The sequence below is a fragment of the Eschrichtius robustus genome, chromosome 8, assembly GCF_028021215.1.
Source record: "Eschrichtius robustus isolate mEscRob2 chromosome 8, mEscRob2.pri, whole genome shotgun sequence".
Taxonomy (NCBI): domain Eukaryota; kingdom Metazoa; phylum Chordata; class Mammalia; order Artiodactyla; family Eschrichtiidae; genus Eschrichtius; species Eschrichtius robustus.
In genome coordinates, this window is record NC_090831.1 from 89,252,712 (window position 1) to 89,278,907 (window position 26,196).

Consider the following 26,196-nt stretch of genomic DNA (forward strand, 5'->3'; position numbering starts at 1 on the left):
AAGCTGGGTTTCCTTATAAGAAAAGTGTCTTTCTCTTTTCTTTTTCATCTGAGCAAAAGATCTGAAAAATAGCTGTGCATTAAATAAGCAGCTTCTTAGCATGAGTTGTAAGACCTTGCAGAAGGAAGGGAGGACGTTGTACAGCTCCAGTGCCCTCTTTCCTCCATCCCTAAGTGTAGCATGACCTATAACTTATATAAAATGGTGATGAGGGCACACACCAAGGTGATTCAGAGAGACCTCATCCCTTCCCAGTAACATAGTGTGATGGGAAAGTGTAAGAGATAATGCAAACCGGAACTCACCCAAGATCTGGTCTTGAGTTCTGCTCATCTGTCTGAAATCTGGCTGCATGTAACAAATTGGGATGGCTTACAGACTATAAATAATTAAAATATTAATGAGGATGATACACTATAGAAAAAAGAGAATTCAGTTACTGTGGTTCACATAAAGTAAATTCAGTATTGACATGTGAAACATAGAGATATAATTCAGACCTCCTGTCCCCAGTGATCAGTCTTTGGGTCACTCAGTAAGTCAAGATGAATTATAGAGTAAGGCAACAGCACAGATGAAAAGTCCTAATGTTGACAAGACAATACATAGTATCAGTTTTTACTCTTTCTCTTATGGAGCACAAGGTGGGAGTGTCCCTTTGATGAGTCTTAACGGCTGAATTGTGTCCCCCCCCAATTCATATGTCGAATCCCTGCTCCCAGTACCTCAGAATGGGACAGTATTTGGAGATAGAGCCTTTAAAGAGGTGACTAAGTTAAAATGAGGTCATTAGGGTGTGTCCTAATCCAATCTGACTGGTGTCCTTATACGAGGAGGAAATTTAGACACACAAAGAGACACCAGGGATGCCCGTGCTCAGAGGAAAGATGATGTGAGGACATAGGAAGAAGGTGGCCATTAGCAAATCAAGGAGAGAGCTGCAGAAGAAACCAAGCCTGCCAACACCTTGATCTTGGGCTTCCAGCCACCAGCACTGTGGGAATATAAATTTCTGTTCTTTAAGCCACCTGGTCTGTGCTATTTTATTATGGAAGCACTAGCAAACAAATATAATGAGAAACTAAAAAAGTAAAGCCCCTAACATGCATTTTCCCTCATTGTCAAATACATAACTGCCAACCTCCAGAGGTACTGGAGCTCAGGTCCAGTCCTCTATTTAGGGCGCATATCACATGGACTCTGGCTTTCAGCATATGTACCATTGTAATTGTAATTATGATTGCAATTCTGATAAATTTGGAAGTATTAACACAATGTCATTCTGAATATTCCAGAGCTTAAGCCCCTGGATACTTGGGTATCTGTGGCAGAACCACCTAATATTAGCAGGTTCCATTATGACTGGCTCTGATGCAGTGTTTTTGATACATCAATGTCTGGGACTTAGATAAATCAATAAACAAGAGGACAGTTGTACATTTTTATCTAACACGTTGTAAATGTGATGGAGGCAGAAGCTCCCAGGGCTCACTGTCCCACCAGAAGCAGTGGTGGGCGTGAAGAGGGGCCTACCACACGTGGCAGTCCCATGAAGTTGTCCACAGTTACCAGGGAAGGTGGTTGTGATCACAATTCGCAATCCACTGATCACTAGTAACAAGGAATGAGGGATCTGACACGCTCTACACTAGATTTCAGCTAGAGCTTCCAACAAAGACAGAACCCTCTATCTCCTTTTCCTTGGGCCAGTCTCTTGGATCCCTAAACTAATTTAACTTCCCTCAAGCTGTTTCAAGCTCCAACCCCAATTTTTCAGTAACCACTTTGGATTCTGATAACACCCAGAATTTGAGATTCCCTGCCCTACTCTAAGCTGATGTTTGCCAAAAATGTAATGAGCAGAGTTTTAGTCATCATTAAAAAAATAAATGATACCTGTCTACAACTGAGCCTTTCCAGATTACCCAGTCCTGCTTGCCAGTCCTCTTGGATTTGACTCCCCTGCCCCCATTCACTCCTAGATATTTTCTCTACTTCTTTATGAAGGCCTCCAGCTCCAAACTCTAGAGAACATTCTTATACAGGAGATATTCTTGCTGTTATAAAACATGCTCTCTTTGAATGAGGAAAAAAAAAAGAATCTTTCATTAGTGCCAACCACAGAGGCAAAATAATGCCAAGTGTAGGAGGAGACAGGAAGGAAGAAAGGAAGGAAGGAAGGGAGTGGGCCAAGACAGGTCTCTGCCACGTACAGTCAGCAGGTCATTCTTTAAATCACCACGTACTGAAGAGAGATTTAACTGGCCCAGGTTTACACCCCAATTCTAAATGCTATTTATTCTTTCCTAACAAATACCTATCTCAACTCTGCACATTATTTATTTAGCATATTACTATGTAGTTAGCTGGCTCAGCATTCTCACATGCTCTAACAGGCATGCTCTAATAGTCTTCACCAGTTGCATGTGACCATATGGAAATGAGCAGTGTCCTGTGGACCCTACCCTGGTATTCTGTGGTCAAGGGAATTATCTGTCCACACATGTAAAAGCTAGACCCATCTGGCTCTGTGGCCAGAGAATCACACCAGAGATCAAACCCTACCCCGAGAAGGTGAGCTCCCCAATGCCCATTCCTTCCTTGCTCATGGTAGAACTCAAACTCCTTCAAGGCCCATTCACTGATACCCCCCCACCCCCCATAAGGTTCCATGAGATGTAACTGGTCCAACCTCTAGACTCCCAGCCCTCAGGAGGAACTGTACCTCAACTGAATTCTGCCTCCATAAATATTTAGATGGCAAGGTTCACATCATTTAAAATTTTCCCAACTTCCACTTTTTTCCACACAATGGGTACCTAATAAATGCTTATTGTACTTAATGATAAATAATTAAGGACATGTACTTCATCAGTCAAGTGTTAATTTTTTTTTTAATTACTTCAGGGATGTTATTTCGACCTGGTTTAAGACTTTGAAACATAAGGAGGTATTCTAACTTTAAAAAAAAAATGGAGTCAGGGAAGGATAATTTTTTTTAGGGATAAGCAAAAGATGTGAGGGATTTATATTTTGAAGAATTATAATTTGTGTTGGAAAGGCCCTTAGAGATAATGACTAATATTTTTCCTTGTAAATCTAAAATTTCAGAGATTGTCTTAGATAATGGCTAGTTGGTGGGTGGAGAACATAGTGATACTTACATTACGAAACCACAGCCCACACATTATCTTAAACGCCATTTTTTTTTCCCTGAGCCTAGACAATTTCTGGCCTTTAAAACTAGAAATTGCAAGTACAAGAAAAGTAACAAATACCCAGAACGTTATAAAGCACAGGACAGATTGGAAGTCTAGGTAAAAGATGCTTACTCAGTGCCGCTTTCCACCATCTGCGTGAGGAGAGAGATGCCATCCAGATTGATAAACTCCTGGGCAAACGTGACATCCCGGGAGAGGCTGGCCAAGTCCTTCAGGGCCTCCAGCTTGGCGTCCATACTCGACGACTGGATTCGTTCATGGAGCTGGTGGGCGTTTTGAGCCTTACCGGGGACAAAAACAAAGCACAGTATTCACGGAGGAAACCACAACAGACAAAAAATTAACATCTCATTGAGAAATGAAGGCTCAAAGGCCAAAAGCACAAGACTAGATGAGTATTACAAACCAAGGGCAGGTTTCCAACCATAATGACTCCAACTTCAGGCAATGCCTGTCAATTTCACAGCGGGAATCAGTGGCCCTCTTTTGACAGGACCCATATTCCCATCTCAAGGGAAAAGCAAGAGCCCAAGAGCAGTAAAACCCCAGAAATGGGCTTCCCTGGTGGCGCAGTGGTTGAGAATCTGCCTGCCAATGCAGGGGACACGGGTTCGAGCCCTGGTCTGGGAAGATCCCACATGCCGCAGAGCAACTAGGCCCGTGAGCCACAACTACTGAGCCTGCGTGTCTGGAGCCTGTGCTCCGCAACAAGAGAGGCCGCGATAGTGAGAGGCCCGCGCACCGCGATGAAGAGTGGCCCCCGCTTGCCACAACTAGAGAAAGCCCTCGCACAGAAACGAAGACCCAACACAGCCATAAATAAATTAAATTTTAAAAAAAATTAAAAAAAAAACAAAAAAAACAGAAATGGAGCGGGTATGGCAGTGCGGAGGGGAAAACGGGTAGAATGTTTACTTTTTAAGTAAAATTATTATCTATAAATGACAGAAAACTATTTGCTTAATTAAGCAATAACACAAATTTATACAGCATGTTCATCCGTTCAGTCAATACTCTGAGTAATAACTGCCTACACACAATGTTCAAAAGCTTCATTAGACACCCAAATAATCTTTCTGGGTTACTGAAAGTCTTCCAGCACAACACAATGGGGCTTGTAAATTCCACTTTTCAACAACACGTGTTTCACATCCATTAGCTATTTACTGCGTGAATTTAAAACAAAATAATTAGGCAACCAAATTAGCAGCTTTGTCTCCAATTAAAGTTCCCCTTCTTAAGGCATTTGCACTTTGCTTCTACATGCAGGACATAAGTATACTGGAAGAGCTGAACTTCTAGATAATAATGTGTCTTCTGTATTTCTCATTCACCCAGTAAAGGTTTCCATATCTACCTTTCAGTTGGGACAGACAGTAGGAAAAATAAGATAATAAATTTTTCTGCCTGTGTTTTTGCTTAATAGAAATAACTGAATATCTTTGTAGTTATTAACTCAAAACTGCAATGGTTGAAGCACTCTGCCATTCTCATATTCTCCTTTGAAACTTGTCATATTTCAGAGAAAGGGGAAGAAGGTATATTTGACCCCAACAATGAGGCATCTTCTCCCAAACAGAAACTGATTAGAAATATCAGAGGAGCCCCATGTGAACTATAACAGGGTTAAGATTGCAGAGCAGAAAAAATAGAATCCACACAGGAACTAAGAGCAAAGGGACTCCACCCCAAGTGCCCCCTTCCTCCCTGCCCAGCTCCCCTTCACTGTCAGCTGGAAGCAGCCCTGCAGAAAGAAGGGGATTCAGCAGGGAAACCAATGCAATTCTTCAGTGACCAAGACAGATGAAACCCATACTCCGTATCACTTGGTCAGAGACATATACTATGGTCTCCCGCGTAATTATAACCAAAACTTGACACTTTGCATCAGAAACTATAATAGAAGAAGGAAGCAAAGGAAGGTGCAGGAGAATAAGAACCTTTCCTACGCATTCACTGATACCCACATAGCTGACAAATGGCTCAAACCCTAAATTCCATTTTTAAGAAAGGGAGAATCACTTTATTTATCTTGTTACGTGGTTCAAAGATGTACCATTCTCCAAAATTTTCAAATGGAGATACAGCATTAACAGTAACATACAATATTTAACCCAAGTGAATCACTTTGAATTCCTTGAAACATACATTTTTCTCCCAGCCGGAAGTCTGCATTTACTATAGAGATTATGATAATAATGAGGACTCAAAAATGATTTCATTGTCATAATTAATAGTGTTTGGTGCTGTTAATACCACTATTAAAAACAGCTGACAGTTACTTAGTAACTGTAGATTTACTACATAGATTTTAGATTTTCGGTTTTTGGCTGCGCTGCGTGGCTTGCAGGATCTTAGTTCCCCGACCAGGGATCGAATCCTGACCCTCGGCAGTGAAAGTGCGGAGTCCTAACCACTGGACTGCCAGGGAATTCCCACCTAGTGTTTTTTATGAGCCACTCTTCGAAATATCTTCCTGAAGGACTTCATTCAATCTTTCAGGCAGGAGCTTTCATTATCTTCAGTTTACAACGGAAATGGAAGCGTAGAGAAGTTAAGTAACTTGCCCAGGGTCACACAGCTTGTCCATGCTGGAGCTAAGATAGAACCTGGGCAGCTGGACTCTGCAAACAGGCTCTAAAGTAGTGCCCTGTGTCGTGCATGAGAACCCCCTGGGTGGTTTCTTAAAACATGGATACCTAGGCTCCACCCAAAGTTTTTGTTTCTGTAGGCCTGAGGTGGAGTCCCCTGAAGTGCATGTTTAACAAGCTCCCAGGTGCTGCTGCTGCCTCCGCTTGATACTGACGATCGTGGCATCACATGCTGAGAACCGCTGTTCTAAAACTCCCACGATACTGCGTCTCAAAGTGATGACGGAGGTGTGGCCCAGCCCCACAGGGCTCATGGGCTCTGCCTCTGTCTTCTAATCAGCACCTCGTCTTCTCCAGCTGGGGCACCACAAGCCCCTCGTGGCTTCCTGTAGCAAAAAGACAATCTACCCGCCCTTGTAAAAGGGTACATTTCTCAGCAGAAACATTTGCTAAGAAAATAGAAAGAATGAGTCAATAATCATAAGATCTAGGTAGATGAGATTTATTATACCATTCTTTCTGCTTTTGTATGTGCTTGAAATGTTACCTACTTAGAAGTTCATGAATGGATTAATTGAAAATAGTAGAAGTGAAGAGAGACAACAACAGAAACCTGGAAAGGACAAGTGTCCCGAGCAGAAGAATTAAGACTCAACAGCCCCTCACAGATGTAGAGAACAGACCCGTGGTTGCCAAGGGGGAAGATGGCTGGGGGAGGGGTGGGTTGGGAGTTTGGGGTTAGCAGATGCAAACTAGTACACATAGAATGGATAAACCACAAGGTCCTACTGTAGAGCACAGGGAACTATATTATATTCAATATCCTGTGATAAATCAAAATGGAAAAGAATATAAAACAATTTATATATATGTATAACTGAATCACTTTAATACACAGCAGAAACTAACACAACGTTGTAAATCAACTATACTCCAATAAAAAATTTTTTTAAAAAGACCAAATAGTCCCAAATCCTAGGACTGCTAATCGGTTGCTGCTGTGGAAATCAAAAATATTTTACCAGGACAGTCACACACCAGTACAACAAAGCGATACTCTGACTTGCTGGGGTCTCAGCCAAAGAGTTACTCCCAATAACAGTAATAAAGCCTCCAAATTGTGTCAGACTGCAACATCCAGCTCATAGATGCAATCGCCTGAGAAGTTTCTATGGAACGGTCCACAACTCTACTGCACTTGACCTAGTGCCTGAAAACAATATGCCCTGTTTTCATAGAGGTGTTCTTATCCTTCAGGGCAGACCTTCTTCCTTCCCTGAGTGCCATCATCTAAGGAGTCAACTCTTCATAAAAATGTCAAGTTCCCGAGGCATTTGGTGTTGGGTAAGTTTTCCTCGTGGTTTCAGGACATAAGTAAACCACTGGAGGGGACACATCATTCATGAGGATGGGAGGATTATGGCCAGCTTGGTGGGCTGTGGTGGAGAGCTCCCTGAACTACGAGTGAGAAGCCGGGCTACTTCCAGCCCTGTCACTGGTTAGCTCTGGTGCCTTGGAGAAATTCTCTTAATCTCTGGGCCTCACTTTCCTCATCGGTACACTGAGGAACTGTGACGAGATCACGTTTAGGGTTCCCCCAACCCACAAAGCCATAGATTGTTCCTCAGGTGGGCAGGAACCCTTATCATGAAGTCTGCCTAGAGAAAGTTTGCTCCATAGATGTTAATGCCCTATGTGAGCCCCAATCAAAATATTATTATACATCAAACTGCTGTGACATTTTTAATGCAATATTTTTCCAGGTGGAACCGGAACAGGTAGAGATATGTATTCTTTTTACCTTCTTTAATTTCTAATAATGTGGATGTGAAACTTTTATTAGAAAAAATAATGTGAGAATAAGTTTTATTATTAAGATACTGGGGGTTGTGTAAGAAAAACTTACGTTTTTGGCATCAGTTATTTGCCAAAGATTACTCGGCACATAATTTCACTTGGTCTATATTCAGACAAGTCTTTACAGTTATCCATGAAGCTATGCCCCTTCAAAATCAAAGACAGAATCCCCACTCACTGATTCAACAAATACTCCTGGAAGCTTACTCTGAGCCAGGCACTGTTCTGTATATTTAGGATTCTGCAACAAACAAGAGGCAAGCTTCTTGCCCTCCTGGAGCTTACGTCCTCGAGGTGGGAGGCAGACAATAAAACAAATTAACAGTAAGAAATTAAATATTGATGAGTTCATAGCAAAACCTAAAAGAGGAATGAGATAGTGACGGGTGGCTTTTTAAGATGGAGTGGCTTTCAGGGACAAGCGGCCTAAGAAAGCAACATTGATGCAGAAATCTGGTTGACAAGGAGTCAGGCACATCGGGCAAGGGCCGAGGAAGATATTCTGGGCAGCAGGAATGGTTAGTACAAAGGAGGAACAGGAGGAACAAGCCTGGCATGCCTGGAGGGACAGAAGGAGGACCAGTGTATCTGGGGTTGGAGAGCAAAGGAGAAAGTGGAAGGAGGTGAGGACAGGCAAGCAGACTGGGCCAGGCGGCCTAAGGAGTTCATGAGCAGCAGAGCTGGAGGAATTCTGGGTGGTGATGAGCATCCCTGACTGAAAGAATGCATTTAAGTATCTAGACAGATGTGTGGTACCTTTGGAACTCTCAAAATAGCATTATATTCAAACCCTGGAAGCCACCAAAATGTTCAACAATAGGACAATGGTTAAATAACTCATGATATAGTCATAGGATGAAATATCATATGGAATTAAAAATGAAACTTTCAGAGAATATAGGATAGCATGGGCACATCTTCATGATGGAATATTAGGAGAAAGGGTAGGATGCAAATATATTTTATTGTTTGAGGGGCAGAGGTATACGTGTATGGGTGTGGGCGTGTATCCAGCGGAACGTAAAGGAGAAGAAATATGTCAGATTTGCTCACCACTTTATTTCCGGTACCTAGAACAGAGCCTGGCATTTACCAGGAGTTCAAAAAATTTCCACTAAATGCATGAAGAAATAAATGAATATATATGCACACATATTTGCATAAACACAACCCAAGGAAACAAATCAAGATATGACACATTGTTATTTATGAATTGTAATATTCTACATAATTTTTTGTAGCAAGCTTCACTTTTCAAATATTCCGTGAGTCTGCAATATTTTTACGTTTGGGGGAAAATCTACATTATTAAAAAATAAAATAACCTTAGTTCTGATTTTTCAAGCAGTTAGCCCAACTGAAAAGAGTCTAGCAGCTATATGGGTGATTGTATCAGATAGTAAGTTTTATTTTCTGGCATTGTCCTAAGGATAGAAAACAAGTTTCGCCTTGAGCCCCTCAAACAGCTCAGTGTGACTGCCTAATGTCCTGGGCTGAGAAAGTTCTGGGCCCAGGCTCAGAGGGAAACAGCCTCCGAGTGATCACAGGTGGACACAGAACAGATATGTATGGTAGAAGTGTGCCAGGTATTTACCATCTCTATTCTTTAAGGTCCTACTTAAAATTATTCCCAAGAAACTTCCAGAATGGTTCTGGGTCCGTGATACCAATTAAGAAGTAATCTAAAATGTCCTTAGGATCACAGGTTTCACAGATATTTTCAAATGTACACTCAATATTGCCCAGCAATCAGACTACGCTTTCCTGTGTCCCTCCAAAATGACTCCTTCACACCTTTTCTTCTCTCCTTAAACTCCCCCATCCCCTGCTTCCCTCACACCAGTGATCTTGCCTCACATTTTATTGAGGAAATCAAAGCAATCAGCCAGGAGTTCCTGCACCTTCCTACTTCAAAAAGCACAGCCAGAGTTCCTTCATCTTCCTATTTCCAAGGACACAGCCCAGGGTCTCTACTCTCACGCTTTGCTTCTTCCTGATTCTATGCACCTGGCCCCTGTTTCCCATCCAAGGTCAATCTTTCCCTGCAGCTCTAGAGCCCTTACCCTCTCACCTTCTCAGGTATTCTGCTTCTATTTTGTCCCCCTTTCACCCGTACATCAGTTTCTCTCCCTGCAGAGATCATTTCCAGCTGCAAACATCTCTAATAGGTCGGTCCTGTCTTAAAAAACAAACAGAAATGTACAAACCTTTGTACATTGAGCCAATCAATTCACTTCCAGCCGGGCCCTCATTTCACTGCTTCCACTCTCTGCAAAAGTTCTGGAATAAAGAGTGGGTCTAAAGCTGCAACTCACCTCACCTCATACTCTCTCTCCTCCTCACCTCCACTAGGCTTCCGCCCTCACCCCTACCTACGCGGAGAGCGGCTCCATCATGCTACCAACACGTCTGTGCAGCACACCCGCCTCGCTCATCTGATCTTCCTACTGTCTCAGCAGCCCTCAGCACACCTAAGTGTTCCTTTCCTTATCCTTGAGGCACTTTCTTCTGTTGGCTTCTTGGCCAGCTCCTCCTCCAAACCTGGGAGTGTGCCCAGGGCCCTGCCTTCCCTGTGGCGGACAACCTCACCCAGCCCATGGCCTTCCACGCCACGTACCTGTGATGGCTGGCACACCTGTATTCTCCAGGCTGCCCGACACACATTCCTAACTGCCTGGTTGACATGTTGTGCTCACGGGCACGTAACAGGCATCTCGAACTCTTCATTTGCCCCTTCCCAAACTTTCTATTCTAGTAAACAGCACTACTGTTTATTGTGCCCAAGTACCGGGCCATCCTCGCAGCCTCTCTCAAGGGGCACCACATCCAAAGTATCAGGAGGTGCTAGGGCTTGCCCTCTAACACTCCTTCAGACCCTCCATGTCCTTACAACGCAGGCAGCCCGCACCATCTTCATCTCCTGCCGGGACTGCTGCACTGAACTCCTAACCCATCCCCCTGCCACCTACAATCTGTTCTTGGGCAGCAGCCAGAGTGATCTTGTCACTCCTGTGCCTAAAAGCCTCCACTGGCTTCTCTCTAAGTTAGGCTCACAGGGCAATGGAGAGAAATAGAACTTAAGACAGCTTACAATTCTTTTCAAGTTTCTCAGCTCAGTGGAGAGAAATTGGTTCCAAAAAGTTTAATGGCCTCCCTGTTAAGAATCTCTGATAACCTGAATCCACAGAGTGACTGAGATAACACTGTTTTTCTTTTTGCCAGGGTAACTGGCCCCCAAAATCAGTGTGACAAGCCCTCTGACCCAGATGCCTCTAATATCATTTCCCCAAACGAGAGAGAGCAGAAAGGCAGGGTTATGCTTAGAGCTGACAAAGCAACAGTAGATACTTGATGAGCAGTTTTATTTAACATGTCCACACGGGCCAAATGAGGGATAAAAGGCAAGAAGAGTTCAGGTCATATATAAAACGGCTCTTAAAAATCTAATAGTTTGGAATACTGGAATGGTTTTAGCATGGAATGTTATGATTCACCTCTTGTATACTGTAGTGACATTATGATATGTATTTGTGTATTTATTTAATTAAAAATAATACCAGCACATGGTATAGAAATATGTAAGCACTACCAGAAGTTATAAAATGATAAATAAAGTTAGCCTAATGTTAACAGTTTCTTGTGTTATCCCTTGAGAATCATTTTTATCCTTCTATCAACATACATACACCTCCTTTCCCTGTGCATAACGCTGTCACTCCACACACAATGTTCTGCAACCTGCTTTTGCACTTAATAATAAAACTTTTAGATGCCTCTGAGGCGGCACGTGACACATTCTTTTTTACAGCTACACAGTATTCTATCACATGGTTATTACCTAATGCATTTAACTAGTCCCAACTGACAGACAGTTAACAGGTTTCAGTTTTTGATTACTGAAAGCAATGACGCACATGGGTGTGTATGGTGTGTGTGTGTGTGTGTGTGTGTGTGTGTGTCCTTCAGTGCTTTTGTGAGTCTATCTATTGGATAAATTCCCAGCAGTAAAATTGTTAGGACAAAGACATGTATTTTAAGCTTGGGTGGATACAGCTAAATTGCTCTCCAAAGAGGCTGTACCAATTTATACTCTTGACACCACAGCGTCTTTGCCTCACACCTTGATTATCTAGGAGTGTAGATTTTCATCTCTTTTGAGAGAAAGATTGAGTTTTTTCTTTCATATGTATCTGTATCTATATAGATCTATACAGCTATAGCTAAATAGCCATATATAGATCTATATAGATCCATCTATCTATATATATCTATAGATAGACTATATGTATAGATTTATAGATCAAGAGAGAGAAAGAAATCATTTTTGTTTATAGCTTTTGGCCATCTGTTTTGGGGGCAGTTAATTTATTCATAAGAGATCCTGCAAATTGAGGAATTAGCCCTCTATTTATCATGCATGTTGCCAATTGTTTTCCTTAATTTGCTGTTTTTGACTTTGTTTCTGGAATTCTTTCCAAACATGAAGGTTTTGTGGGGTTGTTTTTATTTTTTGGTAGTCAAATTTATCAATCTTTTTCTTTATGACTTCTGGGTTTTGTGTCCTACTTAGAGTGGCTTTCCACTCTCCAAGACTACAAATATATTTACTGTGAAAACTTTTTAAAACAAAAATTTCAGGAAAGTGAAAACAATGGTCTGGGAATGCAAGCTTCTTCTAATAGGAACAATAGCCAAAATTTATGTAAAATGTGCTTTATGCAACGTGTGACCTCAGGTTAGATTTCCACAGGTATTATTATCATGGCAGGTACAAGGGAACACTACTTAGCTGCACAATCTGAAGATCTCCAAACCCTGAAATGCTCAGAAATTCACACACATTTGCACACATTCCCTGAGTATGTTCATGGCTAGATTTTCATGATACTGGAGAGATGGATAAGGATAGGACACCTAAAAAAGATACATGTTTAAGATGGTCACTAGAGAGATTGTCTAAAGATGTGCAATGCAGAGGAAGACGATCAGCCAAGTGTTGGACTTTTAAAAGAATAAAAATGCAGGGTTTTTTTTTCGATCTTCTCTTATTAATGCCCTATTTTGTTAGGAACAATCCAGAAAGGATAGTTCTACATAGAAGGGGACTGAAAATAAATCCATCAACAAAAATACCATCACTGATAGAGTGGTGGTGAGACTCAGCACAGCTGCACATTGCCTAAAACAAGAGTGTGTGTATGCATGTGTGTACGAGTGTGGGCATGTGTGCGTCTTTTCTGGCTACCGGGAGAGTTCAGCTGAGGTAGATGAAAGGACTTGTAAAACCTAGCACAACACTGCTTGCCAGTTTCTTTATGGTACTCTAATACCTCCTAGCAAATTTAATAGAGACAGCTATTTTTTTAAAATCTATTTTTATTGTGTATGTAAAAAGTGAAAGAGTTAGCATATGCTGACCCATATTTTTCAGTCAAACACAAAATAATTTTTTAAAAAATCTACCAGCAACAAGTGAAGTTTACAGATCCGAACTATCTTGATTACAGAGTAATTCCCAATTCTATACACTGTGGCTACAGTCAAACCATAAATGCTTACTTAAAGTGCATGTGCCTGGTCCCTATTCCTAGATATCATTATTCAGCTTCTCTTTAAAGGCTCAGACATCAGCATTTTAAAAATTCTACCAATCATTCAGGTTTGGGGACCACTGTCCTCTGGAAAATGTAAACCAAACTCTTGTAGTGAATTCCATCGTATAATATTGCCTTGTGCACTGGCTTTCACATCTCTCCATTCACCGTGCTGGGTATATGAAGAGCACAAGCTCCATTGTCCCCAGTGATGCCAAGTCATGCCATGGTGTTAGTACGTTGACTTTCCAGATGCTGACAAACTCCACCCTGCCAAACACCTAACGTTCTTTCAAGGAGTAGCTTAGCGCTGCAGAAATTTTGTTCATGAACCCATGGCAAATAAAAAAGAGAACTGACTTCATTTAGTGAAGGCCTAGATTTTAAAAAAGCAGTGCCTTTCTAATTCTGAGATGAAACAAAAGGCAAGGTGTACTCTTTCTGCCCATCAAGCAGATGAATAATTTCAGCAGGATAAATAGGAACTACGAAACCCAAATGAAAACCATGGTCTCCAAAGGTCAAATTAACATGAATTCATGACTAAAGTAAGAAGATCAATGCTAAGGCAGACAAAAATGTCTCAGCTCATCATGTAGCCACTGAAAAATGAGTATGAATGATAATTCCCATTAAGTGGAAAAGAAGGTACCAAAAGACAGTTCAGCCAACGCCAGCAGCATATTCTTATGGAGTCCATCACTGTGTTTAGGCTCAAAATGTTACTGGGTAAAATGTTCAGGAGTCTGTAAGCCTCTCTAATGTAATTTTCGACAAGAAGAGTTTGTGGTGGTTACAGTACCCACAATTTAATTTTAGCCAGATGCTTTTCCCAATTTTTAAATTTATTTTTAGCCTACCACATGGCTTCAGTGGAAACTGAAAATGAGAGCTAGACACAGTTTTCATCACATATGCAGAGTGAAAATAGTAACACTTGGTGTATTTTGTGCAGATTATTTTTTAGGAAAGCGATAAAATGCACTGTGAAAAATATGTAGTTGAAATATGCTAATGTTACTATCCAAAGTATCTATAAGCCAGCAAGAAAGATCAAGATAAGCAACATAGTTGGCTAGAGTAATCTAAATATACTGTAGCATTTTGTTTAGCAGCTTTTATCTGGAAGACTTTAAAGTGTTTTTGTTTTTTCTTTTTCTAGAATCAGCTGTCGGTGAAAGCGTAAGTGGCAAACATTTCTTAAACTATATTTTTATGAATTGTCATAATGACTGACCAAAACTAGAAAATGCTTAAACACTCTCTTTCACACACAGACACACCCTCTACTTCAAAGGGAAGTAATGTGCTGTCTCTAGTTTTGTTTCCTTTGTTTGTTGTCGCCATTTGTTCAGATGGCCTTAGGTGGAGCTGTGGACAGGCAGGTAAAACCCATCAGTACAGCCGAGTTATCCCATCTGTAATATGAGAATTGCTGAGATGACCCCAAAACTCAAACTTTAAGGTCAATATACTTGCACATAACCTGGAACAAAAACTGCCCTTTCTGTAATGGGAAATAGAAGGAGGGGCATTCTTGCCAGTCCAGAATATGAGGACCGTCCAAAGATCTTTTGTTTCACACAAAAGTCACCGTGAAAAATTAACATCCCATAATCCCTTTAACAAACTGCAGATCAAAGACTTTACTAGAAAGCTACAAACAAAGATCAACTTACTGGAGATGTGGTTAATCGAAGGATAGTGCCATTTTTTATTTCATTGCGATTCTGGAAAAGAAAAAAAAAATCTTTGTAAATCTTCAAGTGGAAGCTTGGGAAAGAAGAGAATAAAGGTAAATATAATCTAGCAGAGACTCTATATAATAAGCATTCATATGATTCAGTTTATTCTCACTTGAGTAATTTTGAGTTATTTCACAAAGAACTTTAAACTGGGTCCCAGATGTATTAACTTTAATTTTTTTCCCTTCAATTCTTTTTGTTTAATTTAATTTTTATTTTATTTTGGAGTATAGTTGATTTACAATGTTGTGTTAGTTTCGGGTGCACAGCAAAGTGATTCAGTTATACGTATACATATATCCATTCTTTTTCAGATTCTTTTCCCATATAGGTTATTACAGAATAGTGAGTAGAGTTCCCTGTGCTATACAGTAGGTCCTTGTTGATTATCTATTTTATATATAGTAGTGTGTATATGTTAATCTCATATTGTTAACTCATCCCTCCCCCCCACCCCTGACCTTTCCCCTGTGGGAACCATAAGTTTGTTTTCAAAGTCCATGAGTCTGTTTCTGTTCTGTTTCTTTATACCAAGTCATGGACAGCATTCAGTACAGAGGAAGTGAATATAAACCCAGAAAACAGGAATACGGGGCCCAAGGATAGCAATCAAAAAAAGCAATTTAAAAAGGTTATTAAGGGAATATGACCCAGCAATACCATGCCTACATATACACCCAAGAGAACCGAAACTGTATGTCCACATAAAAACTTGTACATGAATGTTCATAGAAATGTTATTCATAATAGCCAAAAGTGTAAACAACCTGAATGTCCATCAGCAGATGACTAGATAAACAGAATGTGGTAAATCCATATAATGGAATATTATTAGGCCATAAAAAGAAATGAAGTATTGATACACACTACCACATGGATGAATCTTGAAAACATCAAGTGAAAGAATCTAGAGGCAAAGGCCACATATTTTATGATTCCATTTATCAGAAGAGGCAAATCCATAGAAACAGGAAGCAGATTAATGGTTTCCAAGGGCTGGGGGAGGAGGATTTGGGAGTGAGTGCTGACGGGTGCAGGGGTTTTTGGGGGGTGATTAAATGTTCTAAAATTGATTATGGTGATGATTTCAGAAATCTGTGAACATAGTAAAATGCAATGAATCGAACACTTTATAAGGTGAGTTTTTAGGTACATGAATTATATCTCAATAAAGCTCTTCTTTTTTAAATGAAAGGTTAGAAAGGAACCTGGTTTCTTAACATTTGCTGGTCCCTACTGCATTTTGCCTTGAAGTTAAGAACAAACAGCATAAATGAGCAGATCCCAAATCGGTCCATCTCCACTTGGCAAGTGTATTTGTGGTGAGTGTCTTGAAACTTTGACTTAGCATCTTTAGCATTGAAGGGAGAATTTCACTGGTAGTTTTCTCTTCTGCCACCAGAGTATGCACCATGCTCAGCTTTCAGGAGTTGGCCTTCTGGGAGTCACACCACCGCATCCCTCACGCTGGAGCACTGAGGCCAGGAGGTTAATAAAGTGCCTTGTGGGCCCTTCTCCTGTACCATTTCAGACAAGTCCCAAGCTAGAATTTGCTCAGGATGCAGCAGGCACACTGAACTGGTGGGAAATTTCTCAGGATGAGATGCCAAAAACACACAGAACACTCACTCTCCCCCTCAGCCAATTCTGACTACTTATTGGAAAATGAATTTTGTAAAAGAATTATCTGAAAGCGAACAGGCTTCAGGCCAATACTCTCTCCCAAAGAAAACCTAATCTGAATGTTTTATACTGAGTTCAGGCCTGAAAACTCCATACTGCCAGATCCAAACCTTCCTCGGGCAATTTCAGCGCAATCTAGAGCATCCCCAGCCAGACACCCTGGGCCACCTCTTGAGAGAGCAAGGTCCTCGTTACACCAAGTGTGCAGGCAAGGGCTGAAGAGCCACCTGGCAGCCAGGCTCAGGTATGAGATGGTGAAATGAATTTCAGTCTTTTAAAAAAAAACTCCTTTCAACTCTAAAGTTCTATGCCTCTATGAGAACTGGAGAGGAAGACCACAAATAGTAATTATAGAATTAAGGAAGCCGAACACACAGCATACCTCTCTCCTGTCAGGTTCTACATGAAAGAGAGTCAGAAGATGAAAGACTAAAATACCTCCTTTATTAGTGATTATAGAACACAAGGCTGAGAGTGAGAACCAGCAGACAGATAACTAAACCCTCAGATGAACATACCCGTTGAGGTAAGACCAAAGGCAAGTTCCTTCCCAAGAGGAAAAGGGGGCCCAGTTTATTCTTCCCAAATAACGAATCAAGTAGGGAAAGAGGGTATGAAGAAACCAGGAGGGTTTAGCAATAATCTCTCCTCATGAAAATTAGGAGTGACGATAAGGCATTCCTAATAAAAGCAATAAACTAACATTTATTGAAAGGCACTGGGGTGAGGGTTTTTGGTTTTTGTGGGAATGCTTATTTAACCGTCATAATAACTTGATGCTCATTTTAAAGATAAGAAACCAAAGCTACCAAGAGGATCAATTATTTGCCCAACATCATGGAGGGGGAAGGGCGGACTCACACTCATCAGGGTGGGGAGCATATCTGACACCAGATGCTGTGCTCTCTCTGGAAAAGGTAAGACGATCTAGATCTTGCATTTATCTTCAAGGGGGGAGCTCATCCCCTGGTCAACATATATGAGAGCAAATAAGTAAGAATGGTATTAACAAATGCTCTGCAGATTCCCAGGTGTTCCCTGGGATGCCCTGGGCACAGGGCACCGGGTGGGAGTATGGCCGGGGTGACCTCAAGCAGTTGACTTCCAGGCCCCCATGTTGGCTCCTGCAACGTTGACTCCTGACTTTCTGGGACCCAAGTAGGAGTTCTTTGAAGAAAGGGTCTTGAGGATTGTTTAAAACAAAAGCATGTTAAAACCACTGACAGGCAGGGCTGGGTTCAAACGACCTCCGTCTCACACCAGCTGTGTGTGCTCAGTGCGAGCTACTTAACCACTCTGATCTAAGTTTTCTCTTCCCTAATATGGGAAGAACAAGTCATTGCTTAGAGAATGTAGTAAGAACCAGAGGTGACAGATGATCTGTGCCTGGCCTAGAACTGGTTCAAAAATGAGAGCTATCGGGACTATTACACCGAGAGCAGCACGCCTCCCTACCCAGTCGGCAGTCCATTTGCCCTCTGTCTCTTCCTTTTCCCTAAAAAGATGTTTCTTAATCAGCATTTTGTATTTTGGAATAAAAAAGATAAGTAGAAGAGCCACTATTATATGCATTAAAAACATTCAGGTCGGGCTTCCCTGGTGGCGCAGTGGTTGAGAATCTGCCTGCCAATGCAGGGGACATGGGTTCGAGCCCCGGTCTGGGAAGATCCCACATGCCGCGGAGCAACTGGGCCCGTGAGCCACAACTACTGAGCCTGCACGTCTGGAGCCTGTGCTCCTCAACAAGAGAGGCCACAATAGTGAGAGGCCAGTGCACCGCGATGAACAGTGGCCCTCGTTCGCTGCAACTAGAGGAAGCCCTTGCACAGAAACGAAGACCCAACACAGCCATAAATAAATAAATAAAATTTAAAAAAAAAAAAAAACATTCAGGTCCCGACAGAAAGGTAGATCAAACTGAAAGAAATAGGCAATGGTAGACATCTGCTTCAGAGACTATTCTATCAGGAAAATCACCTGGATTCCACCTCATCTGCCACAGACTGATGACACCCTCTGCTCTCCAAGGCTGCCTGACTTGTGATGTAGACAAAGGAAAAGGCTTGGACTTACTCTTAATTTCAAAAGTTCCATCCAGACACTGCAGCATCACTTAAGAGTTGGATTTCCAGATAGGACAGTCTCAATTGGATCCACATTTCACTTCCTACCCGGGGAATCTGCTACAAGTGACACAGCTGCCCTTTGTGTCAGCTTGTTCAGGTGTAAAATACGGAGAGCACCTGTCTCCTAAGGCTGTTCTGAGGATTAACTGAAATAAGCCATTTAAAGTGCTTAGAACAGAGAATGGCAAACACCTTGCAAACACTCACGAAAAAAAGTTAGCTGTTTATCATTAGTGCAAAATTAACATCTAAAAAGCACAGTGCTGCGTATGCTTATTTGTTTTTAGCTAGTCTCTATATGTAATCCAATCAGTAAAAATAATAGTGCCATCTATGTTATCCTGAGTCTGAGACTTTAGGAAGTCAGCAGCACATATCCAGCAGAATAACAGTTAGCAACTGTACGCCTCTTCTATCAGCAGACCAGCATGGCTGAGGAGGGGGTCTGGCACACAGCGTGCTCCGCATCAAAGGCTGGGGAGCTACCACTCACTCTTTTATCATAGTCTCAGGCCTCTAGGTCTGTTTCAGAGGGGCCTTCTTTGATGCAGTCCTCCAAGCATTCAATAAGGGCTGTGTGTGTGTGTGGGTGGGGTGTTTAGGTGTGTGTGTGTGGTTGTGTGATTGTACTTCCTATCCTGTCCATTGGCTGCCTCCCTCTACCCGCTGACCATCACCTCTCGTTGAACCCTGACCAATACACCTCTACCTGCCGAGACGCTGCCACAGCTTGGCCTGGCACTGTTCTCCCTTAGTGAGGTGACTAATACACTGGCCAGGCTTGCCTCATCAACAGGTTATGCCACTGACCTTTGGGAAGCAGCTTTCAACAGAGTCAAGGTCACCTCTCTCGAGCCAGACAAGGAACACCACTAAATGACATATAAAAACACATGGGGAAGGAACAAAAAAAAAGTGAACTCCCTCCCTTCAAATGGAGAGGGGGATTCTGCAATAATGAAGAATGTATCCATCAACTCACAGAGCCAAGAAGCTGTCCCATGCCCCTCTATAGGAAATCAGTCTTTAATCTCCGATTCTCATGGGATCTTCATACCATTGGCTTTAGAATCACCATGAGTATTAAAATGCAGATTTCTGGGACTCCCCAGCTCGCCAAGCCCACACTCAGGGACCTGGGACTCTATATTTTCACTATGCTCCCAAGTAATTCTGATGTACAATAAAGTTTAGAATCATCCCAGTCTAATTCATAAGACTATGCATCACGTTTAGAGTAAGTATTCTGAACTTCGAGGTAATAAAGTGAGGCAAGCAAGACTAATGCCAGCTCCTCAAAACTGAGGAGGAGAAAGCAGCAGAAAGAACATTTCTGCGGGGTAATGTCCTAACGGCACACAATGCACGGGGAGAATGACAAGGGGCCCAGTGAAAGCTCGCTAAAGCCCCGCTGTCCCATTTACTCCTACCCAGCAGTGGCAGACTGTACTAGCCCCTGACATTCACAGGCGTCTCGATAGGATGTCTTTGTGTTTCTTCACAGAACCAGCTCAGTGACTCGGCCTCTGTGTGGACTGGATAATAAGATACTGCAGAAAAATGTCACTGTTGTCATATTTTTCCCTCTGAAATTTATCTCAGTATGCCAACTTTCTATGTAGCCAGACAAATTAGGAATCATTCCCTGGTCAAAAATTCCAAATTCTACCCCTCTTCCTGCTATTGAGCAAGGAAAGCAGGAGGTCGGAAGGGGAGGGGGAGGGGGCACTTACACCCCCACAAGTCCAGGAAGCTCCAGGATCTTTTCTTTGGCTCCTTCTTCTCCTCCTTGCTCTGTCTTTGTCTATCACTGTCTCTCTCTCCTGATGTGATGAGGCCCTTACTTTGGACGTATTACTGGGAAATAAGGCTGTTCTTCACATCCATTACTCAATCATCACAAAGACTGGTTTTGCATGTAGACTTGATCCTTTCCATCCTTTATGTGTCCATTTGCATGATCTTCAGATCTTTGGGCTGAAGGAAATAAGTGAGGACCGCATATGACATGCCGGTTGCTAGGTTACAGAGCAATGCCTCTAGACGGAGGACTACAGGTCTAACATTTGAGGAGGAGGATAGAAATACCCTAAAATAAATCTGAACCCGCAAAAGCCAGGAAAAAAAGGCTGAGAGGTGAGGTGGGGAAAAAGGATAAGGAAGAAAGGGTGGCAAACTATTCTAAATGTACATTTTCCGTAACTAATATTTCAGCCTTCCCCCGGGGGTCCTTACCACCAGGGACCATATTCCTCCCCCCACTCCTCAGCCCCATATGGCTTTAGAAGCTCATCACCACCCGTGGATTTGAAGGATCTTGATTTGATTTCTGTTCCACTCTTTCTTCAAGCCTCTAGCTAGGTTCTCTTCTCAGTTATTGTGTTTCTCTAATCATTTTACGTTTCACAGCACCCATGTACCATTTACACAATTCTCCAAACCAAGAGAAGACAGACAAGACAGGTGTTAAGTAAGATTCTGTTAACTACTAATTTGTGCTGTGTAAACACAGACCGGAACGCTTTGCTCTCTTTCTACCTGTAATAAGACCTGGGTGGAAGGAGTGGAGCGAAGCGGGTAGACAGCCTGCAGGAGCCCAGGGAGTCTATGGGGTGTGGTGAGCCCAAGGGGAGGAACAGCAGGAGAATGCCTGTCCCCCTTGGCATTTTAATCAACTGCTTGTAGGAGACAGAGAAAAAGAACAGTGTTTTTCTGGAGAAGAACATGCTTATCTTAAAGCAACAGGCACTATTAGATGTTCACTGATGCTTGAAAAGAGGCACCCTTTTAGAAAGTCAGGGAAGATGCTTGTTTCCTCAGCCACTTTCATATGGCAGGAGTGAGCACACACCTGCCTCTACCTGGTGTCCAAGCCCCAGGACCAAAGGCTCAGGGTAGAACCCAATCCATGTCTGTGTCCCTCTAACATCCTAGGATAAGAATTGACTGAGTCCAATCTGTTAAAAAGTAATAGGACTTCCCTGGCAGTCCAGTGGTTAAGACTCCACGCTTCCACTGCCGGGGGCGTGGGTTCAATCCCTGGTTGGGGAACTAAGATCCCACATGCCACGTGGTATGGCGCAAAAAAAAAGAAAGAAGTAATGGCAGGTCACTATTTAGATGGAATCCACCTTGAAGTCAGAGTAGCCAGTCCCTTGAGCACAGAAGGTGAGGGGGATCATTTTGGCAATACAGATGGTGGGATAAGCACCAGCAAAGACAGTATGAGTGTCAAAGGATGAGGGCGTGTATTCATAGACTCTCTTTCACTACAGGTGCTGTGCTGGGAGAACAACAAGGTGGTGAGGACAACTGACCAGCAGGGGTCCGGGAGCCTGGAAAGTGCAGTGAACTGGAAGGAAGGAAGCTCCAGGTTGAGCCTGGACCAAGTGACTTCCCATGTGACCTTGGGCAAGTCCATTGGCTTTAGTTTCCTCATCAAAAGAACGGAAGCAAGGGGCCCAGCATCCAAGGTCAATTCTCTTCGCTTCTCTTTTATTCTCAATACAATAAACAAAGAGGAAACATTTAAGGCTTTTGAGCATTATGACCAAGGGGATGTTTCAGAGAAATAAATCTGTCAGCAGCAGTGAATTAGAATGGAAAGGGAGTAAGTGAAGGAGATTGGGCAAGGTGGTGGAGGGTTCCAACAACACACAGCTGCCTCCATCACTGCAGGGCTTGGCACTTACTAAGTTAGACCCCAGGCTCCAACCATAGGACTCCTGGCTCGGAGCACCTCCAGTCTCCAAGTTAACAATCCAACAGATAAACCCAAGAACCGAAAAGCTAGTAAGTAATAAGTTCTATGACAAAAATATGTGCCTTTCCTCCCACACATAACTTGAAGGACAGTAAACAGAGACACATTTTTCATGGGTTGTTTTGTAATGTTTAATAAAAGCCTTAAAAATCAAAATCAAATTTTATGAATTTTTCCTTTGGAAACATCAGAGAGGCAGACATTTTACAAAAGATGTCCACTGAAACACTGTTTATAACAGAGAAATACAACTAAAAGCAAGCCCAAGTGTTTCAGTTGTTCATTTATTGTCTCTCAACCCTAAATCCAACATTCTTGGCCTCACTTTGTGTATTGGAGCTGGACCCTGCAAGCATTTCCCGTTTGCCATCGTAGGAGAATGTTAAGCTTCACCAAAAGAGAACACTGGAATGATCCTGCCTGGTCATAGAAAGGCAGTTCTCTTTTGAGCCACCATTTTTGTAGTAGTAGTAGTAGTAGTAGTAGTAGTAGTAGTAGTAGTAGTAGTAGTAGTAAATGTAGAAGTCCACAGGTCTGATCCACCCTCAGGCCCTACTCCTACCAGAAGCCACTTCCAAGCAGCTCTGCTTACTCAGCCTTCCAGCCAGACACACTCCCATAGTTCAGCACAGGCCTGCATCCTTCATCACTGTGGTGATGCCTCTGTGGTAGCCATGCTGTCTTTGAAGAGCCCTGGGGAAGGGGGCCGTGCCCCCTGGGGGGGTCTTTAGTTCTTAAATTGTCCTCTCCTCCTCAGACTAGAGGCCACAGCTACTTTGCTACAGTTGCTCTTTCTGGGGATCCACCAGAGTCCTTTTCTACCCCTTTGCTCGCAGTTAACAGATTCCACTAGTTACTGATTTTTAAATTAAATTTTTAAATTTCCCCAGTTCAAATAATGATATTTGAATTGTATCCTGACTGATATACCAAGTCTTCCAAATGTCACTTAATATGAAGGAAAATTTAAATAAAAATGGTAAAGCAGGCCAATGATACATAATATAGCCATTAAAGTGTTGGTATGAAAGAGTGTTTAATGATATGAGAACACGTCACACTGTATTGTGAAGTATGTGAAAGGAAAATAAAAAATGGAGTACGTATTGCGAAGAGAGCTCTCTAAAATGAAGCTGGGGGCCTTTAAGGAAGTGTGACCTATGCACATGTCAGACTGGATGGAATCTGACCTTTTGATCTGATGAAGGGATCCAGAACACCTGCCAGAAATTCAAGATACTTATCGGACCCTTATCCTAAAATAACTTGTGATGGTCTATCGACTTTTTGGACCCCTATCCTAAAACAACTTGTGGTTCCTTAAGGACAAATATTTTCTGATTAACGTCAGTCAACCACAGTTCTCACCAGGCAACTTTTAACAACCTGGTGGCTTTTTGTCTTTATAAGCCCCTGACTCTTTCTCTTCCAGAGCACTCTTTCAGGGTTACCCCAACCTATGTCTTCTGGATTGCAATTCTTAAGACCCCAAATAAACTCTTTTCTTATTTGCAGCCTCCTGTAATATTTTTTTAGTTAGCAAGTGAAAAATATAGGTTGCAAAACAGTATTGCAGTATGAGTTCAAATTGATGGAATATAATATGTGTGTATATACTTATAAAATGCTGGTGCCCAGGTAGATAATCAGGTGAACAATGCTCTTCACTTGCAACATGAAAAAAGAAAAGAAATTAAGAAAAATGCCTGATATTGTATTTGCCCAACCCAGCTAACGAGCACTGGTTATGTTTCTAGGGGAGAAAGCAACCTCCCTGGTTTTGGACAGAAGGACTTGCACAAGCTGGGGTGAACCACGTCGACCAGGCCTTGCCCTACAGTCCCATTTTTCTATTCATTTGAGATAGAGACTTGATTGCCAGGCCCTCCTGCTATCAATTTTAACCTACCCCCCAATCAAATGACATGTGCAAATGTTTAAACCTGGGTTGCGATGGGCAAATTAGAGCCTGTGGTCTTAGAAATCCACAAAGTGCTGGAGAAGAGAGCTGCGCTTACAGGAAAGAAGCTCATGCTTGCAAAAAAGAAAGATTTTAAAGGGCCATTCCAGTGGCACTGGCAGGGATTACTAAGGTTGCTGCTACAGCTGGGAAAATACCAACTTCATGGTCTATTCTAGGCAAAGCCGATGCAAACAACAGACTAAGGAGTGAGAACGAGACATAAACCTTTAGAGCGGAGGAGAGCTATGGAGCAAAGTGGGATGGAAACACAAGAGAAGGAAGAGTGACCGAGCTTGCCGGCTGCTTGCCGGCTGGCTTCAAAGAGACAGTGTGGCGTCACCTGTCATCCTGAACATCACCTGCTGTGATGTGAGCCTCCCCAGCACTGGCATCAGACGGGCCTGATTCAAACCTTGGCATCATCACGGACAGCTCTGTCACCCGGGCATTTGGCACAGAGCCTGGCATATAGCAGGTGCTCAGTGAACATTCGGTAAATTAACACACGGGCTTGACAACACCTCCGAGCCTCCCTCACTGCTGCATGAAGACTGTCACACCTAGACCATATGGTGCTGTCATGGGCATTAAATTAGACGGTCCTAACAAAGACCCTGCCTGGCACACGGGAAGGACTCAAAGCATCATCCATAAAGAAGAGGCAGCTTAGGTACCGGGTACTGAAAACATGAAAAATCTGCCAGATCAAGAAGGGGGAAGGCAGAGGAAATACAGGTCAAGTCATTTTGTCTCCCTACCTGGAACACTGCAGGGCAGGGATTCTTTTTCCTTTCTTTTTGCCCCCTGGTCATGGATGTTTTGGCCGTCTGGTGAAGCCTATGGGTCACTTCTATAAATAACGTTTTCAAATGCATAAAATAAAACACATGAGCTTGCAAAGAAACCAACAGTTACCCAATTTTTTAAACTGTACCATAGTAATATATATGCTGCTTTGTCAGTACAGGTATCAGCAAACTTTTTCCAGAAAAAGTCAGATACTAAGTAGTTTAGGCATTGCAGGGAAAGAAATTTTCTGTTGCCACTATGATACATAAGTGAATGGGCATGGCTGTATTCCAATAAACTTTATTTACCAAACCAGGTGGCAGCCTGGATTTGGTCCACAGGCTATAGTTCACTGGCGCCTTTATCAATGCATGAAATAACAAGATACATTATAAGCGCTAATAACTACCGTAATTTCTAATTAGTGTAATGATCATAAATGACATTTTGAGATCACTGCAATAACAGTAATAAGTGGAAATATCTATGATTTCTACCAGTAACATCAATACAGATACTGTTTATACTATCATGGCTGGTTGTCTACATTCATCATTGAAATAATGCTAAATTTTTATTTTCATACAGCTATAACTTTCTTCCTATACAAGTTCATGGAGCCTGGGTTAAAACAGTGGCTTTCCACTGTACTTAGAAGAAAATCCCTATTCCTACAATGGTTTAAAAAACTTCCGATGTGGCCCTGGCCAACCTCTAACAATCATATCTGATACTCCCCCACTCCCCAGCTCACTATCCTGTTCCCTTTTGTTCCTTATCACACCAAGCCCTTCGTGCTTCAAGGCTTCTGTACTGGCTGTGCCTTTTCCTGCAATGCTATGATCTGCCTCCTTGTGACTCTCA

The 26,196-nt window shown here is 42.3% G+C and overlaps 1 protein-coding gene across 2 annotated transcripts in view; it reads right to left on the reverse strand.

Moving 5' to 3' along the window:
• Positions 1–26,196, reverse strand: part of ELMO1 (engulfment and cell motility 1) — a 553,192-nt gene that overhangs the window by 379,021 nt on the left and 147,975 nt on the right. For both annotated transcript variants that reach the window (XM_068549306.1, XM_068549305.1), the window contains exons 6-7: positions 14,943–14,993; positions 3,333–3,502 (exon numbers count right to left, since the gene is read on the reverse strand). In XM_068549306.1, the coding sequence (XP_068405407.1) occupies positions 3,333–3,502; positions 14,943–14,993 (221 nt within the window). The remainder of the gene's footprint in view (positions 1–3,332; positions 3,503–14,942; positions 14,994–26,196) is intronic.